This window comes from Ailuropoda melanoleuca, chromosome X (assembly GCF_002007445.2).
Source record: "Ailuropoda melanoleuca isolate Jingjing chromosome X, ASM200744v2, whole genome shotgun sequence".
Classification (NCBI taxonomy): Eukaryota; Metazoa; Chordata; class Mammalia; order Carnivora; family Ursidae; genus Ailuropoda; species Ailuropoda melanoleuca.
The window spans coordinates 83928344-83946199 of NC_048238.1; the positions used below are offsets into that span (position 1 = coordinate 83928344).

The following is a 17856-nucleotide window of genomic DNA, read 5'->3' on the forward strand; positions in this document are numbered from 1 at the left end:
AAGAGGAAGAGGGGGGAAGACACTTTTGCAAATAGACCAGAATAACACAGTATTTAACCTAATTACCTGCCAAGCCACATCCAGCCATTAAGGATCCATATTCTGTAATAGAATTTCCTGCTAGGGAAATACTCACCCACGCACAGGATGTTGAAGCTGAAGCCCTGGCTGACTGACTTATTCACCAGCTGGTCGGGCAGGCTGTCAAACCCCACATGTCCAGCCAGGGGGACGGTTCGGCAACCTTCACCCTGATTTGGAAGGGGAGGGAGGGGAGAAAACGAAAATGTGCTTAGAAGCAATCTGGATCCTCACTTCTCATCCAACCGACTTGCGAGCGAGGAAGTAACCCCTGCCCTGGCCCAGTGTGTCCTGCCTTCCCTCAGCTCCTCCCTGCTCCGAAGCAATGGCCCGCCAGCTTAGAAGTCATGGGCTCTTGGGGACAGGCATCTGCAGGCTGCGACGGTCGCTGTAGGTCCACACACAGCAAACTGCCCGGGTGGCTTCCAGGACCGGGGTGGGTGGTCAGGAGATGAGGTTCACGGACTTGGGGTAACCCCACGCAACCACTTATAAGCCGGGTCACCTCTCTGTGACTCTGTTTCCTGGCACGTCTGTCTGATGAGATAATATCACCTATCTGACAGGTGGTCGCAGGACTCAAACGAGCTTAGCACAAGGCCTGGTCCATGCCTAAGTGTCCAGTAAACAGTACAAAAGGACTTCCAGAAGCAAGTCCTCCTCTCTCGAGGCCGTCTTGGGCAACTACAAAGGTGGCACAGTGTACGGGTCAAGAGAATAGGCTTTGAACTGAGACAGGTCTCAAGGAGGGTCCTCCCCCCTGCACCTCCTGACCTCGGACAAGTTACTTAAGTCCTCAGAGTTTGCCCGTCTGTAAAGGCCGGGACAAGCAGTGACTAGCTCATAGGACTGGGGTGTGGGTCACACAGGTTACTGTTCCGCAAGCCCTGAGCATGGCGCCTGGCACATGGGGAGCAGCCCATCAACAGAAGCTACCCCTCCTATNGAATTTAAAGAGAATAGGCTTTGAACTGAGACAGGTCTCAAGGAGGGTCCTCCCCCCTGCACCTCCTGACCTCGGACAAGTTACTTAAGTCCTCAGAGTTTGCCCGTCTGTAAAGGCCGGGACAAGCAGTGACTAGCTCATAGGACTGGGGTGTGGGTCACACAGGTTACTGTTCCGCAAGCCCTGAGCATGGCGCCTGGCACATGGGGAGCAGCCCATCAACAGAAGCTACCCCTCCTATTGCTCTGCGAGGGTACCCCTCTCCTCGGACTCCCCAAATAACACGTGATGTCATGGGACACTCGGGGCTCCCCCCAGCTCGAGAGATCTGCCTCCGTGCTCCTCCCACCCCTTCCCTGCTCTCCACGGGGGGCAGTCAAGCCATTCACACATCTGGAAAGCAGAGGGCCCTTGCTTCACCTGTTAGTCCCAGAGCTTCTTACTGTTAATGGTTTTATAAAAAACGGGGAGAGCCTCAAACTGGGGCAGGCTTCCAAGGAGCCAGGGGAAAGGAAAAAGAGGCCTGCGTGTACTCAAGACAAGTGCTAGCTGCCAATGGCCCCAGGGGAAGAGAGAAGGGCTAGACAAGAGGTAAGGGCTATGTAAGTGGTCGGGAGTTTCTGTTGGGTGGCGGTTACACCAAGATTTCGGGGAACCAGAAAGGTGCCCAGAGCAATCCAGGAAAGGCACGGTCAGTGTCAGGAGGCCCGCCCCAGCATCCTGGGCTGTGCCAGCGGGCAACTCTTTCTGCTCACCTGGACCTGCTTTTAGGCTAGGGCCCTAAGGGTCTCCAGTGCACCCGGAGAGGGATGGGCAGAGCCACTCAGCAGTTGCTGTCGCCAGAACTGGTTCCCAGGTAGCCCCTTCACCCAGTCATGCCATCGGTCTTCCAAGAGCAGGAGACAGGGCTAGGGCCGGGACTGCCATCTGGCAAGTTCGTTACCCTCACGTCTCACCCCACACACTCCCAGCGGAGAATATTCCTGACACACACCCATATGCCATCGTTCAGTCTGAGTTGACGTCTTCCGGGCCCCCAAGGGGCACCTGAAAACAGCTGGGTTTCACACGTGGCCCACGGCACTCAGGGCTGGCTCTACATACACCCCTCTCTGCTTCCCCTCACCCCTTCCTCCTTCTTTTTCTTAAAGCAAACAAAGGAAAATGTAAGTTCCCCACTGGTTGCCCTTGGTCCTCACCCCTACAGGGGACACAGCCACTTAAGAGCCAATATGCTTTCTCGATGGGTCCTCCTCCGTAGCAGGCATCGGAAACTGGGACCGACTCAGAGCGGAGGGTTTCCTGAGCCATAGTTTATCGCCCCTGGCTGCCTCTTCCTGTCTCCAAATTCAGCACCATGAAACTCTGGCCTCTGGTCCAAGTGCCAAACAGAGAGGAAAGGGAATTTTCAAACTGAACATAGAATATATATATATATATATATTCTTGCTTTGTTCAAGAATATATATATATGAATTACTAAATACTACCCCTGAAACTAATAATATACTATATGTTAACTACACACATACATATTAAACAAAGCAAAAATGTAATATATATATATATATATATTCTTGAACAAAGAATACCGCATGATGGAGGCATGGGGAGAACTCCACTCCTTTTTTTTAAGATTTTATTTTTATTTATTTATTTGACAGAGAAAGAGAGCGCTCACAAGCAGGGGTGGGGGGAGCAGCAGAAGGAGAAGGAGAAGCAGACTCGTGGGGTTCGATCCCAGGACCCCAAGATCATGACCTGAGCCAAACTGAATCACCAGGCACCTCTTCTTTTTTTTTTTAAAGAGATGGAGAGAGGGGCGCCTGAGTGGCTCATTGGCTTGAGCGTCGGACTCTTGGTTTCAGCTCAGGTCTGATCTTGGGATCGTGGGATCCAGCTCCACGTCAGGCTCCGCGCTAGGTGTGGAGTCCGCTTGGGTTTCTCTCTCCCTCTCCCTCTGCCCCTCCCCCAGCACTCTCACTCTAAAATAAATGAATGGCTATATCTTTTTAAAGAGAGAGAGCAAAAGAGAGAGAGTGGGGGAGGGGCAGAGGGAGAGAATCATCTTTTTTTTTAGAGAAAGAGGGAGAGGTGGGGAAGAGGTACAGAGGAAGAGGGAGAGAGAGAATCTTAAGCAGGCTCCACACCCAGCACAGAGCCCTACAGAGAGCTCGTTGCAGGGCTCGATCTCGCAACCCTAAGATCATGACTTGAGCAGAAATCAAGAGTCAATGCTTAACCGACTGAGCCACCCAGAAGCCCCTCCACACCTTATTCTTAAGGACGTCCTTCATTGTCAACAACTCACTAAGAACTTCCCATATGCCCCCCCCCACTGTTACCTCCCACCCAGCACCGTGCTGTAAAGAGCCCTAAATAGCAGAAGAAAGAGTATGGGCTTTATTCCCTAGGCAACAGAGTTCGGGGGCCCTTGGAGTGTTTCGAGAAGGGAGAGCCATGATACAAGTAGCATTTTTCGAACATTCCAGCTGCGGGACATTTGATTGATTGGAGGAGGGAGCAGAGGCAGGAAGACAGATGACTCCACTAACACGGACCTGGCAGAGTGACATCCAGACGCGGTGCCAATAAATGCTGGTTGAACTGAGCTGCTCTGACTTGGGACTCAGGAGGGAGGAACAAACATGAGAGATGTCCTAAAGAAGGGTGATCCCTCAATCAGTGAGGGGGTAAGTGGAATGAAGGGGCAATCGAAGCTCCAAGGCTGCAAGGTTCTGAGCCTGGGAGCTTGGAATGGTGGCACCATGGCCAGAAGAGAGAGAAGCCAGGAAAGGGGGCTTGCTTAGAGGGGAAATGGAGGATTCTGGCTTTAAATAAGCTATCCTGAAAGCATTACCTTTATCGGTGTTTTTATTTTCTAAAAAGTAAGCAATGTTAGCTGTAAAAATTTTAGAACACAGGGAAAATGATAAAGGAGAAAACAATAACCACTCATGATATTTATATGTGTTTCCCTCCAGTCTGTATACCTTTTGTTTCTTACAAAATAAGGATAATTCTGTATATTCCTTTTCATAGCCCGACGCTTAAGAGAGTATGGATGTTTTCTTGAGAAATTAAGCATACTTCTAAAACGTTATGTGTATTGGCCACATAGCATTCCACTGAACCAGCCGTCCACTGCTAGACATTCAGCATGTTTCCATGTTTTAAACCATGTAAACAATAATTTTCCTTCCTACAGGTTTGCATAGATCTTTGATTATCGTCTTAAATTCCTAGAATGGAAGCCCAAGGGCACACACACTTGAAAGACTTTGGTACATACTGGAAAATCATTCAACAGAGAATAGTACAAATGTCTATTTCTGCCACCAATATGCGAGAGGGTCTGTTTACCTATCCTTAGACCAACACTAAGTTTCTGAGGCTTTTAAACCACTGTGAAAGGAATTATTGAAAAATGGCATCACAACGTTTAATTTGCATTGTATCGGCGAAGGTGAACATTCTTTTTATTGTTCAACCCTATACATGTATTGTGTATACATACACATATATGTGAGTTGCCTATGCATGTCCCTGCCCATTTTTTTAATTGGTGTTTGTCTCTGTCTTCTGGATCTGTAAAAGCATGTTTTTTAAAGATTTTATTTCTTTACTTATTTATTTGAGAGAGAGAAAGAGCGAGAGCACGAGCTGGGGGAGGAGCAGAGGGAGAGGGCCAAGTAGACTCCAGGCTGAGCACAGAGCCCAACACAGGGCTCGATCCCAGGACCCTGAGTTCATGACCTGAGCTGAAATCAAGAGTTGGGACGCTTAACCGACTGAGCCACCCAGGTGCCCCAAAGCATTTTGTATGTTAAGGAAAATAAGATGTTTTTGGTTTCCTGGTGAGATATGCAGGAGAAGAAATCCAACAACTCCTTACCCATATGGGATTGTAGGCTCAAGGAGAATTCGGGACTGGGGTATGAATTTAGGAGTGGGAGGTATGAAACTGGATGTGTTCTCCAAGAGATAGTACAGGGAGAAAAGAGCTGGAGATTGAATATAAGAAATGTCCCCAAATAAGGAATGGAAAGATTGAAAGGATTCTTCCAAGAGGGGAAAATGATCAGAAAAATTAGAGAGGACCCAGTAGTTTTCTGGCACCAGAGGCCAAGGTCGAAGTCAGGAAGAATTACAGAGAAGTAACTATTAATCTGGAATTTGGTGAAGGTCACTTTAAAATCCCTATTTCTTCTCTATCTTTTTACCCCGTGTCCATCCAATACACAGAAATTAACTGGAAGGTTTGGGGACAAGGGGACATGGGAGCCAACAATTCCTTACCCATGTGTTTTTCTTGCTAAGGTTTAAGGAGCAAACTCTGTCTCAGTGCTTAGAGCCGAGAAAGCTTCAAAAACGTATTTGTATATATATTTCCTGCTTTAGGAAATCCTGTCTAGCAAGCACCATTGACTCTTGTTTTGATAAATCTTATAAGATGTCAAGGTCATCATTATGATTATTAGTCCTCATTGTTCAGAGATAAATATGTAGAGGTAAAAAGGACATTGGACTGAATGTACACTGACCCCAGGACAGTCCCTGGAAGTTTCTGCCCCCTCCCTCACTAAAGCTCTGCTATCTTACCTCTTTCCTCTTTCTCTTTAAGGTGGCCTGATTAACTGAGGTCTTAATTACTGTGATTGCAGTTAACTGAAAGTTCCCTGGATTACAATGTGCACAAAAGAAGATGGAACTGACAACCTGGCCCAACACTAATACCTTAAGTTATCATCTTGAATAGCAGGCGGTGGGTGCCATGTTTAAGGCTGGAACTGAGATGCCAGAAAGGCCACGGTCACCAAATGTTAAAGGGCCCATTTCCGGGGCTCCTGGGTGGCTCAGTCGGTGAAGCATCTGCCTTTGGCTCTGGTCACGATCCGAGGATCCTGGGGTCGAGCCCCACATTGGCCTCCCTGCTCAGCGGGGAGTCTGCTTCTCCCTATCCCTCTGCCCCCCTCAACTTGTGTGTTATCACGTGCTCTCTCTTATATCAATAAAATCTTTTTTTTTTAATGGCCCATCTCCTGTCACCCTGCAACCTCCCCTAGGAATCTATTCTATAGAAATTCAATGTCTGTACAAAGATCCATGTACAAGAAAATTCATTGCAGCATTGATGATAATACTGAAAAACTAGGGGAAAAACCCATGTCTGATAATAGAAAAATATTTAACTAAATTTTGGTAAATGCATGTTCTAGAATATTCTGCAGCCATTGAGAAGAATGTGGTAGGTCTTGGGGCACCTGGATGGCTCAGTCCATTGAGCACCCAACTCTTGGTTTCAGTTCAGGTCGTGACCTCAGGGTAGTGGGATCAAGCCCCACATTGGGCTCCACACTCAGCGGGGAGCCTGCTTGAGATTCTCTCTCTCCCTCTCCCTCTGCTCCTCCCCCCACTCATGTGCTCTCTCTCTCCCTCTTTCTCTCTAAAATAAATAAATAAGGGTACTGCGTGGCTCAGTCAGCTAAGCATCTGCCTTCAGCTCAGGTCATGATCCTGAGGTCCTGGGATCAAGGCCCGCCTCAGGCTCCCCGCTCAGGGAGAAGCCTGCTTCTCCCTCTCCCTCTGCCCGCTGCTCCCCCTGCTTGTGCGTGCTCTCTCTCCCTCAAATAAATAAATAAAGTCTTTTTTTTAACAAATTAAATAAATAAATAAATCCCTACAAAAGAAGAAGAAGAATGCAGCAGGTCCGTATGTTCCGATGCAAATATCTCCAAGACATCTAATAATGTAGAAAAACGAACAACAAGCCCAAGGGGAGTCCATGTGTGCAAAAGCGCCCGACATATGTGTGTCTGCACCTTGATGTATGTGAGCACATAGAAAGGAGCCAGAGAAGATCCCGCCAAAGCAGGCACATCGGTGCTACCTCAGGGGAGTGAAGTGGAAATAGGGGCTTACTCGGGGTGGGGGGGGAGTCAGTATGCTTCCGTATTGTTTGATCCTTTTACAGCATGAATGTATTCACACATTACCCGTGTCATTTAAAAACATTTTTAATACAAGAAAAGAGAGTTCTCGCTCAGCTTTGCAGCAGGGGTAATTAGGATGCAGAGCCTGAGAAGAGCTAAAAGGAAGGCAAAGTGAAAGAGTGCTCCTGAGAATTGAGAGGGCCCCCCTCCCCCTCCCCTGCCCAATTACATTTCCTGTTTTCTCCCCATCTGCAGTCACCTGCGGTTTGAAATACGTTATACCACATTTCATATCACGGGCAGAAACATCGGTCTCTTTCTCTTCCGCCTCCTCCCCTGGGGACAGACCGATTTCGTTTGTTAATTGAATATTCAAAGGTTCATGTTACGAAGAACGAGTTATGGCGGTTCCGGCTGTACATCTCGCTCCCACTGCTGTTATTCTGAAAATAAAGAGTCCCATAAGCGCCCCAACGGGCAACCCCTGTCCCCCTCTCTACCTCCCCCGCCCCTCTTCCAACCTTAGTGGTACAGGAAGCAAGCAGTACTTGAGGCCTCTGGGAACTGAGGGTGCTTCTGTGTCAATGGCGTTTCCTGCCTCCGCCCCGCGTTCGGGGTGGCTAAGTTAGTAGCTGACATGCTGAAAAAGGAAACCCAAACGAGGCGCCTGGACTGCTCAGTGGGGAGAGCATGGGACTCTTGATCTCGGGGTCATGGGTTCAAGCCCCACATTGGAGGTAGAGATGACTTAAATAAATGAATAGGTACATAAGTATGAGACCAAAACAAAAAGGTTGGAACTCATCGCTGACGACTGGCCTTTCCCTAAACTTTCTCCTCTGGCCTCTGCACATGTGTCACTTACTGCTGGGCCTGGTCTCTCACACCTTCCTTTCTCCATCTCCATCCCAGCCCTGAATGCTGATCTTTTGGGGAGGGGCAGAGGGAGAGGGAGAGAGAGAATCTTCACCAGGCTCCACACCTAGCATAGAACCTGACTCGGGGCTCGATCTCACCACCCTGAGATCATGACCTGAGCCCAAATCAAGAGCTGGACGCTTAACCGACTGAGCCACCCAGGCGCCCCTGAACACCGATCTTTGATAGACCCTGCAAACCGTCAGGATGATCAAAATCAATTAATAGTTCAATGATGCACAATGGAATATTAAGCAGCTGATAAAAATATTTTCTAAGAATATTTAGTGACATGGGAAAATGATCACCAAATAGGCAAATAACAAAACAAAACAAAACAAAACCCTGTATATACAGCATCATTCCAATCATGGGGGGAAATGTATATGTATTTTTTAAAGCTTGGAAGGATATACAGTTGACCCTTGAGCAGCAAGGTTTGAACTGCCTGGGTCTACTTATACATGGATTTTTTTTCATAAATACAAGACAGGACTGTAAATGTGTTTTCCCTTCCTTATGGTTTTCTTTTCTTTTTTTGATGATTTTATTTATTTATTAGAGAGAGAGAGATGGAGGTAGGTGGGGGCAGGTGGAGACAGAGGGAGAGAGAGAGAGAGAATCTCAAGCGGACTCCAAGCTGAGCGAGGAGCAGATGCGGGACCTGATCTCACGACGCAGAGATCATGACCTGAGCCAAAATCAAGAATTGGACGCTTAACCAACTGAGCCACCCAGGCGCCTCCCCTTATGCTTTTCTTACTAACATTTTATTTCCTCTAGCTTACTTTATTGTAAGAATACAGTATGTCATACATATGACATACAAAATACATGCTTGTCCTACTATTTACGTGATAGGTAAGGCTTCCAGTCAGCAGTGGGCTGTTAGCATTTAAGTTTTGGGGGAGACGAAAGTCATACATGGATTCTTCACTGTGCGGGGTCGGCGCCCCTAACCCCTGTGCTGGTCAACGTTACACCAAAATGGTGACAACAGTTACTTTTGAGTGGAAGAAATGTAGGTGTTGTTGCTTTTCTGCGTCTTCCAAATTTTTGACAATAGGCATCTTTTACCTTTTTGGGGGGCAGATTTGACTTTTATAATCAGAATAGAAATGTCAGTTTTTAAAAAAAGATTCTACAGCGATACTTTCTTAGGCAAGAAAGTAGCCTCTGATGTTTTGGCAAAATCTTCCACCACAACTACCAGAAAGGTGCTTTACATACAGATGATCAGAAAATCCGGTTAAGTAGTCTGTTTTGGGACAGTTTTATTGTACGTAAACATTTATTTTACCAATAATACAACAAAGCCCTATTATTACCCTCATTATACCATTATATATACATAACTTATTATTATACGGTATAACGTATTATTATAAGGATTCATGGGAACCAGAAGTCAAATCACATATCCTGAAACATGCAGCAAAAGCGCTTGCTGAAGGAATCAGGTGGCTGATGGCCCTATCTGCTGCCTCCAGCCAGGGGAGTGGATGCCACTGTATTATCTGCCGTAAGAACCACAAAAACACTGAGAAGTTCCCAGAGGTTAAAAAAAAACAACAATCCTCCAGCGCGCCTCACACACCACATGTCAGGATTTCCCTCCTGCCGATTAAGCCAGACTAAGAGGAAACTGACAAGAGTAGCAATGCCCTGAATTGGGAGAGAGACATTCCGGGGGCCTGTCCGAGGAGAAAGAAGCCTTGCCCACACTGGCCTTTCAGTGGGAGAGCAGCTTCGGGGACCCTGGGGAAGCGCAAAGGAACCCATCCTTACCATACAGGGAGCAGGCCCGTTTCTGGCAACTCCAGTAGATGAAACTCGGGATTTTAATACACCAGATCAATTCCTGAGTGGCTTTTCATTCTATAAAAGGATTCACAGCAGGATTCCATTACATGGCCAGCTCTCCCAGTGCATTTAAAATCGGATTCTAATAGACAGAAATTCAGCTGTCATGGATCTTTATAGGAAGACAATCGCTATACACACCCACATGGACAGACTATGGGAAGGCTGTTTCTATTCTTACAGAGCCCCTGCCGAGCTCAAAGCACAGACTTGCCTTTTCCACAACTCTCTCCCCCACCCGGCTCAAGGAGTCAAAGCAGGGAAGAGGTGGAGTTCAAGTCGGCCACCTCAGTCGCAAGCAGAAGCAGAAGCAGGCAAGAGCCTGCAAGAAATTCAGCTGGAGAACAAGGAACCAGAAGGACCATACAGCCTTAGAGGTGGTCACGCCCTTAAGGCTCACCTACTCCCACCCGCTCATTTTACAAAAGGGGAAACAGAGACTCGGAGAGAGGAAGTGACTTGTCTGGAGTCACAGAGGGATTTCGGGGCTGAGAGCGGTTTGGGGCTCCGTGGCCCCGTCAAGCCGACTGCCGCCTTCAGATGGAAAAGCTTGATTCCAAGTTGGCAGGTGTACTCCTTCATGCTGCTCAGGTTCTGGGGCTCTGGGCTTATGGCTTAAGGACAGTCACGATGGACAAGGGTCATGGATCACGACCTGGACCCCTGTGTGCTCACCAAGGTGGCTCTGGCCCACCGAGGGCGACAGAGGCAGCGGATGCCATGGAGAGGCTGGGACGTGCTCCTGCCTTCTCTGTCATTTGCCTCTCTTCTGACTTGGGCCTAAGTAAGCCTGAGCCCCAGGGCGACCTCACCCAACTAGCCAGACCTAAGCAAAAACCAGTTCCACCTCAGGCCAGGGGCAACTCCTGCTGGGAGTGGGTCACCTTTCCCACATAAAGCCAGAAAGATTCCCTTCAAGCCAGGCTCTTTAAACAGAGTTTTCGAGGTGTCCTGGCCACTGTTATCTCCAATCTGCTTTAAAAAAAAAAAAAAAGAAAGAAAGAAAAGAAAAGAAAAAAGGTTTACTCACAGGCCTCTGGATGAATGCCCCACTGTCCTCTAGGGAGCCTGAATTTGCCTCTGCCTCCATCTGGTCTCATTTAAAGTGGATCCGAAAAAACCCAGTTCCTGCCTCCGCGCCGGTGTTCAGAGCCCGGGCCTCCACTGGGAAAGGAAACTCAGCACCCCCTCACACCTCATCAGAGTCAGAAAGCAGAGATCTGCTCCTGTTACCCCAGGGCCTTCGTTAGGGGTCACAGGGGGCCCTGCCAGGGGAAACCTGAGCCCTGAGCCCTGTCCCCACCCCCCTCGAGGAGGCCTGCAAATCTTTTCCCCAGTCACCTTTCAGGGAGTGGAACGGATGACCCAAGCCCAGGGCCAGCAGAGAGCACTCGGCATAATTCCACAGACGGCTGCCTCTAATGGGGAAACACAGAACAGGACGAGAACATTATTTCTCACCCTCCTGAGCATGTGGCCTCCTTCCTCTGTGCAGGCAGCGGAGAAACCCACGGTTTCAAATCCCAGCAGCAGAAGCCGCCTCCTGCCAAACCGAGGAGGAAGGGTCTGTGTTTCTAATTTATTCTGCTCCCCCCCAAGTTGTTACTTAAAATAATCCATCATTACACGGCTGGTGGCTCCAAGATTTTTATTTAAAGCAACATGGGAAGAAAGAAAAAGAAAGAAAACCCACACATAACCCATGACTGCGCTATCTGGGATCGAAGCTGAGAATCTTTTTACCATGACGGGGTCTTCAAGGCACCCAAGTATACCCTTCTCTGACCCCCCCCACGGGTGCGCTGGGGTGGGGGGGAATGCAGTGAAGAGGGGGGAAGTTAGGGTCTGGCAGGATTTGTATTTCTTAGAAATGTCACGAAAAGGTCAGGTTTGGTTGTTTTGAACGCATCTTTGTCATCCGGTGTGTGTCTCATTGTTTCATCCCCTGAGCAGCAATAACCCTTTGGACTAAGTCCCTTGGTCTCCCTGTACCCATAAAAGAAGAAAACACGAATACTTGTGCAGGAAATAGAGATGAAAGCATTGTGAGACCGTCGAAAAAAACACGTTACACTGATCCGTGGTATTCTCTTTCCTTGCTTTTTTCTCTTTCTCTTCCTTGAATGTGGTCTGAAAAGTACACGCAACTTAAAAGCCCTTCTCCATTGTTCAGGCTAACATGAAACCACTGCTCTGATAATCCAGAAACCCAGGCAAGTCTAGAAATCAGTCCTATTTCGTTCTGGAATACCTTTTTCCAGGGGACTTATCTTCCTAATTAGTTTTGCTCCGACTCATGCAACGGGTTTGCTCCCTTACAGCACACAAAGGGAGGGACCGTGCTGGGTAACAAAGCCAGCAATTAACAGAAAATTTACAGACAAATTGCTCAGTTGTAATGCAGTTTTGTAATAAGAACACTGCTAACACTCAACCTTTCCAGGATTTAGAAAATAAAAGGAAACGGGGTGGGGGGGCTGATTCCTCCCTGTCATCTGGAAGCTCTCAGAGGGCCCGGTCCTGTGTGCCTTGGCACCACCATATCCCTTAGCACCTGGCACGGGGCCTGGCAGAGTTGGTGCCCAATCAACACGCATTGAAGGAATGAATGAGAATAAAAGCCTGTGAATTAACAAATGAAATGTTCCCCGCCCAGGAGCAGAGTGAGTCCTCACCCATCTTCACACCTACCCCCTTTCTTAGCTGAAGCCCTCCGGAGTCCTTTCCTGTCACCCACCGCCCCCACTGGAGGCTGGATTGGGTCCGCTCGTAAGGAATTCTTACAGCAGACAGCAGCTCTGCTGTGCAGCACCGATCACAGTGATAATTATATAGTTATTTAAGTCTGCCTCTACTACTAGATCGTAAACTCCCTGAGGGAAGGGGCCCGGAAGCGCTTGATGATGGGGGGGAGGGGACATTGTCATTTCCCGCCCAGCTTTTTCTTTGGAAAGTTCTCGAACACATAGAAAAGTTAAAAAATGGTAACCGTGATCACCAGTGTAACCTTTGTTTAGAGCCAATAATTTTTATTACTCGGTGCCATGTAAATTTTCTTTTTATGTTTAAAGATTTACTTATTTATTTATTTGAGAGAGAGAGAGAGTGCAGGTAGGCAAGGAGGAAAGGGGGAAGGGCAGAGGCAGAGAGAGAATCTCAAGCAGACTCCCCGCTGAGCACGGAGCCCTCCCCCCAGGCAGGGCTTGATCCCAGGACCCTGAGTTCACGACCTGAGCCAACCCTGAGATCACAGTAGACCCTGAGTTCACGGACTGAGCAGACCCTGAGTTCACGGACTGAGCCGACCCGGAGATCACGACCTGGGCTGAAAGCAAGAGTCAGGCAATCAGCCGCCTGAGCCCCCCAGGCGCCCCAGACATGTAAATGTTCTGCGCTGTATCTTCAGTGGAGGTACGGGTACACACTGGGGTTTTGCTCTCCCTGCTTGGGGTAGAACATTACTTTTAGTATGAGGTGGTACAGATGGCTGAGGCAGGGAGCTTCCAGGGGAATCAATGGGGCAGAGTTAGTCCCCGCCGAGATCTTTCATTTGGGAGAAAGACCGATACGGCTACCACCAGAGGAGAGCATCACTGTCCACATTGTGGGATCGGTTGAAGCCAGAATCAATGAGCTGTTCTTTCTATGGGCCAGCGCTTACAGTCTGACCCCAAAATGCAACATGGAAAGAAACAGCTCAATGAAAAAGCCAGAAGATGCAGCCCCTGAGGCCTGGCCTGTGCCTTGCTAGGTGACCTTGGACAAGTCATGTAATCTCGAAGAATAAATATTAATAGCAGCCCAAGCCACCTCACAGGCAGGAGCTGGGAGTGGAGACATCCCAAGAATCTTCTATAGTTCTCTAATTATTTCACAGTGTCCACAATCTTTCTCTCCAACTAGACCATAAGCTTAAAAGCCAGGAACTATGTCTACTATATTTTTCTTTCTTTTTCTTTCTTTCTTTCTTTCTTTCTTTCTTTCTTTCTTTCTTTCTTTCTTTTTTTGTCGAGTTGACAAGGGCGGGCCATAGTGCTAGACACTTATCAGTCAAAAGTCAACGTGTGGACTCAACGGAGGAATAGTTTTGCCATACAGAATCTTCATGGTGTTCATTCAGGTGGGATGGGATCATATTGGGTACACAGGAGCTGAACTTCCAACGCATGCATGTCCAAATAAGGGTCCTATCCAACAACTCCATGGCCTGTCTTAAGTCTCTAAGGATGTTACCTTACCAGCCGTGGTGCCCTTCAACTGCCTGGAAAGAACACGCCCCCCACACACACACCAGAGCACTGCTTGGATGGTGCCACGTGTCAGAGCTCATTCAGAAGAACTCCTATGCTAGGCACACGTAGGTCTATTCTCCAGTCTTCTCTTCCCAGACACTGGATATGCGTTCCTTGGAAGAAACAAGCCACAACCAGACATCCAAGGTCTCCTGAGCTAATTCCATCTTCCCCTGGTGAATTACAACTTCTTGCAGACACAAAAGAGAGCAGAGAGACAAATGACACATAAACAAGAGCTTTACAGACTGGGGGAGGGGGGCAGGGAGAGTGACGTCAGTTTTCCCAGAAACCCATTTATCCTGATAACAAGGTCTCAAGTGCTTGGGCTGCTCCTTCAGCTTCAGAATCTGGCATACAATTATGTTCCTCATCGTACAATATGGACAAGGCCAGCCAGAGCAAACTGGAACCACGCAAAGCAAACCAAATGGCCCTAAATCACCCCCACCCCCCATCCACCGAACAAAGGGGACCTCTGGGTTGCCTGAATCTGCCTGAGGTGAAACACAACCTTCTGGAATGTTCCGCGTTACAACATCTGCCCTGCAATCCTAATCCAGGCAAGGGGGACTGGTGACAGAGCATGGACAGGTCGATGCAAATTAATTAGTGACGAGAAAAATCATTAGCATCCTTTTAGGTCACTAAAGATGGGAGCAAGTGTAATCCAAGAGCCTAATCCCTCTCCTTAAACCACGCCATCTCTAAAATGCAGGTAACGGGGAGCAGAAAAGCACTCTGGTAACCTCAAAATGCCACAGCAATAAATATGACAGTGCCAATCTTAGAAGAGAATTCTCTCAAATTCCATTATCACAGAGCCCTGTCTGTCTATTCCTGGTCCTTCCACATCATGACTGCATAACCAGCTCGGTGCTGGGGTCTGCAGGGGTTGGGGGGGTTCAAAAGAAATCGACCCTTCCCTTCCAAACAGGGACAAGAGGGTGGACTAAATTCACATATATCCTGTAGAGAAAATACTACACCAGATACTGGATTCAGATTTTGAAAACAAAAACAAATCAATTTCAATTACACCAAATACCTGGAGCCTTTTTTTTTTTTTGCCCTGGAATTGCAGTGCATGGACTATTTACCTAAATTAGTAAGCCACGAGGTTTAAAAACTTTTGTGTGTGTGTGTGGTTGAGAGATTTTCATCCAGTAGAATTTGGTGTTATGGGGTTCACCTAACTCTACTTCGCTCTCCCTCACCACAGAGTGAGAGTAATTGTGGGCTTCTGAAGACCCCAGATACCCACGGGGAAGAGAAAGCCTAGGATGTTCCCCCAAATGGAATCATCCCCTCCCTTTACAACCAAACTTCTGGTCTAAAAAAAACCCAAACAAATATGGAGGCTCAGGTCACTTCGGTATGATTTCTCTGAACATCCCAGGCTGGAAAACTTAAGTTCTTTAAAAGAAGGTTTTGTGTGGTTTTTTTTCCCCCTAGAGTCTGCTGCCAACAAAAAGAGAGACGGCACCGCTTTTGCAAGACTCGCACTTATTTTCCTGAGTCCCCATAGAAAGAAACCAGCTCCAGCTCCACAGGTTTTGGCATTCAAGCCCAGGTACACTGAACACGCATCCGAGGCGGACCCCCAGAGGCCCACAAAACCCCGGGCAAGGATCCAGAAACATGCCAAAATACGCAGCCAGCCACCCCCAGACCAGCAAGCTGCACACACACACACACACACACACCCGCCACATACACACACACACACGCACACACGCACGCACTCACGGGACCCAGAGGCACCCAGCTCAAGCAGAGCGGGGCCGGGACCCACGGACACACGCCACGGAGGTGAGCGCCCACAGAGAAACAGGCGGACTCATCCAGGGTCACAGACAGCCCCGGCGCCGCCGCCCGCCCGGGAGGCACGAGTGCGCGCGCGTGCACTCAGACGCACACGGCGATACACACACACAGACGCAGTCACATATGAAATGCACATGGAGAAACCCTACCCCAGCCAGACCCCTCCCCGCCCCCCCTCACCACTCACCGCCTCCTGGCCCGGGCTCACCCCAGCCCCGCGCCCCTCTTCCGCAGGAGGCCCGGGTCCCGGGGGGCTGCTGGACGCAGGGGCGCGGCCCGACGGCAGGAGGAAGCGAGACCGGGGGGTCTGGGACCCCGAGGGCTCGGCGGCCCGTTCGGCCATTCATTCGGCAACGCCCCAGCGGCGCGGCGGCAGCTGCGGCGAGGGAGGCGGCGACGCTCACTGCAGCTCTTGGGCAATGCAAGTTCAGCTGCCGGCCCGCAGCCTCCGCCAGGCCCCCCACACCCGCCCGCCACCAGCGCTCTCGGGGACAGGCTGGGAGAGTGAGCCGCTGACCCCGGGAGCAGAAGTCCCGCCGCGCCCTGGCTCCTAATGCTGCCCGCTGCCTTCGCGGCGGCCGTGGCGGCGGCCAGGTCTCCTCCGCCCTTCCCAGGCCCCCGGCCCCGGCGCCGGCACCCCAGCCCTGCACTCACCACCTGGCGAGCTATATCGGTCGCTGCCATCGCTCCTGCGTCCGCCAGGGCTGCCACGGGTGCCGCCGCAACCGGAGCTACAGCACAAGAAACAGCGGAGCTCCTCCGACAAAGAGAAAGTGTTACACTTCGGGCGCGACCAAGTCCGGTGGGGGGAGGGGCAAGGGAGGGGCCCCCGCTCTCCTGCTCCAACCCCAACCTCCCCTCTATCGCCCACCCCCTCGGAAGCGGGGTACGGGGAGGGGGCAGATTTCAAACGCCGGTTCCCCCTGCGGCGAGCCCAGTTCCAGTTCTCCCTGCAACCTCAGCTGTAGGCCTTTGCGAAGGGGGGCGGGGGCTCCCCTCGGTGACCACGTCCTCTGCCCCCCCCCGCCACTGGGCTCTGTGGTACGTCCCGACCTCTGCTGAATTGTCACACCCCCCTGCTCTCGCCTTACATCCCAGAGTCCCCAGACCCCGGAGGCTGGAAGGGAGCCCCTGCCCCTCCCCCTCCCGCGCGCAGCTCGGCGGCTGAGCTCTGCAGTCCTCCTCCCCCTCGCCCCCTGCACCCCCTCTTCCTCTCCACCGAGATCTCAGGGTGCTCGGATGGGAGGGCCCGCGGCTGGAGACTCGAGGCTCCACTACACCTCCTCCCACCCCCCATGGCCCGAGAGTGCTGCTGGGGCGGGAGGGAGGGGGCAGCTGCGGCACCTGCCGCTCCACAGTGGAGCTTAGAGAGCGGGCAGTTTGGGGGGGAGCCGCACTGCGGCCCCGCAGCTGAGCTGTGACGTGCGTAGTCCGAGGCCGGCGGACTCGAGGTCCCCTTCTGCCCTGGGGTTTCCAAGCTTCGGATGCTGTGGGCTGTAATTTCGTGGAGCCAAGCTCATCACTGTTAGGTACTTAATACAGAGGGACCTCCACGTCTCCTCTCCCCACCAAGCCCTAGAGGCTCAGCGTGTGATCGAGGGCTCAGATCACGGCTCCCTTCTAGTGCCTGGGTGGCCGGGGAGTCTCAGAGGAGGAGCTTGGGGATGAAGACCCCCAGCTCTGTCGAGCGGGATGTGGGAGTGACGCGGGGCGGCCTCCGGTGGCTCTGTCCCGCCCGGATTTCCCCTTCACCTTCGCTCAGCCCCGGAGAAGGCGGCCGGCGGTGCGCAGTGAGAGCCTCCGAAGGCAGAGGCTGTGCCAGGCTGCTTTCCTTTTCCTCCTGGCCAGCCGCGGCCGCGGGTCCTCTCCCTCGCCCTCGGCACCTCTCCCCTTCTCCAGCCCTGACGCCCCCCACCCCTCCCGGGGAGTGGCCCCTTGCTAGCTCCCTGGCACTAGCGAACCCTGGCAGACCTGGCGTGCCCGAGGCCCTAGCGGG

At 50.6% G+C, this 17856-nt stretch overlaps 1 protein-coding gene across 4 annotated transcripts in view; it reads right to left on the reverse strand.

Moving 5' to 3' along the window:
- Window positions 1-16824, reverse strand: part of SEPTIN6 (septin 6) — a 65171-nt gene extending 48347 nt beyond the window's left edge. For 3 of the 4 annotated variants that reach the window (XM_034649929.1, XM_034649928.1, XM_034649930.1), the window contains exons 1-2: window positions 10772-10846; window positions 137-251 (exon numbers count right to left, since the gene is read on the reverse strand). In XM_034649929.1, the coding sequence (XP_034505820.1) occupies window positions 137-251; window positions 10772-10831 (175 nt within the window). In that variant the 5' untranslated portion in view covers window positions 10832-10846. Of the gene's footprint in view, window positions 1-136; window positions 252-10771; window positions 10847-16514 lie in introns of those variants that run through there. The other variant, XM_011229086.3, reaches the window with a different exon arrangement.
- Between the last annotated feature and the right edge of the window lie 1032 nt (window positions 16825-17856).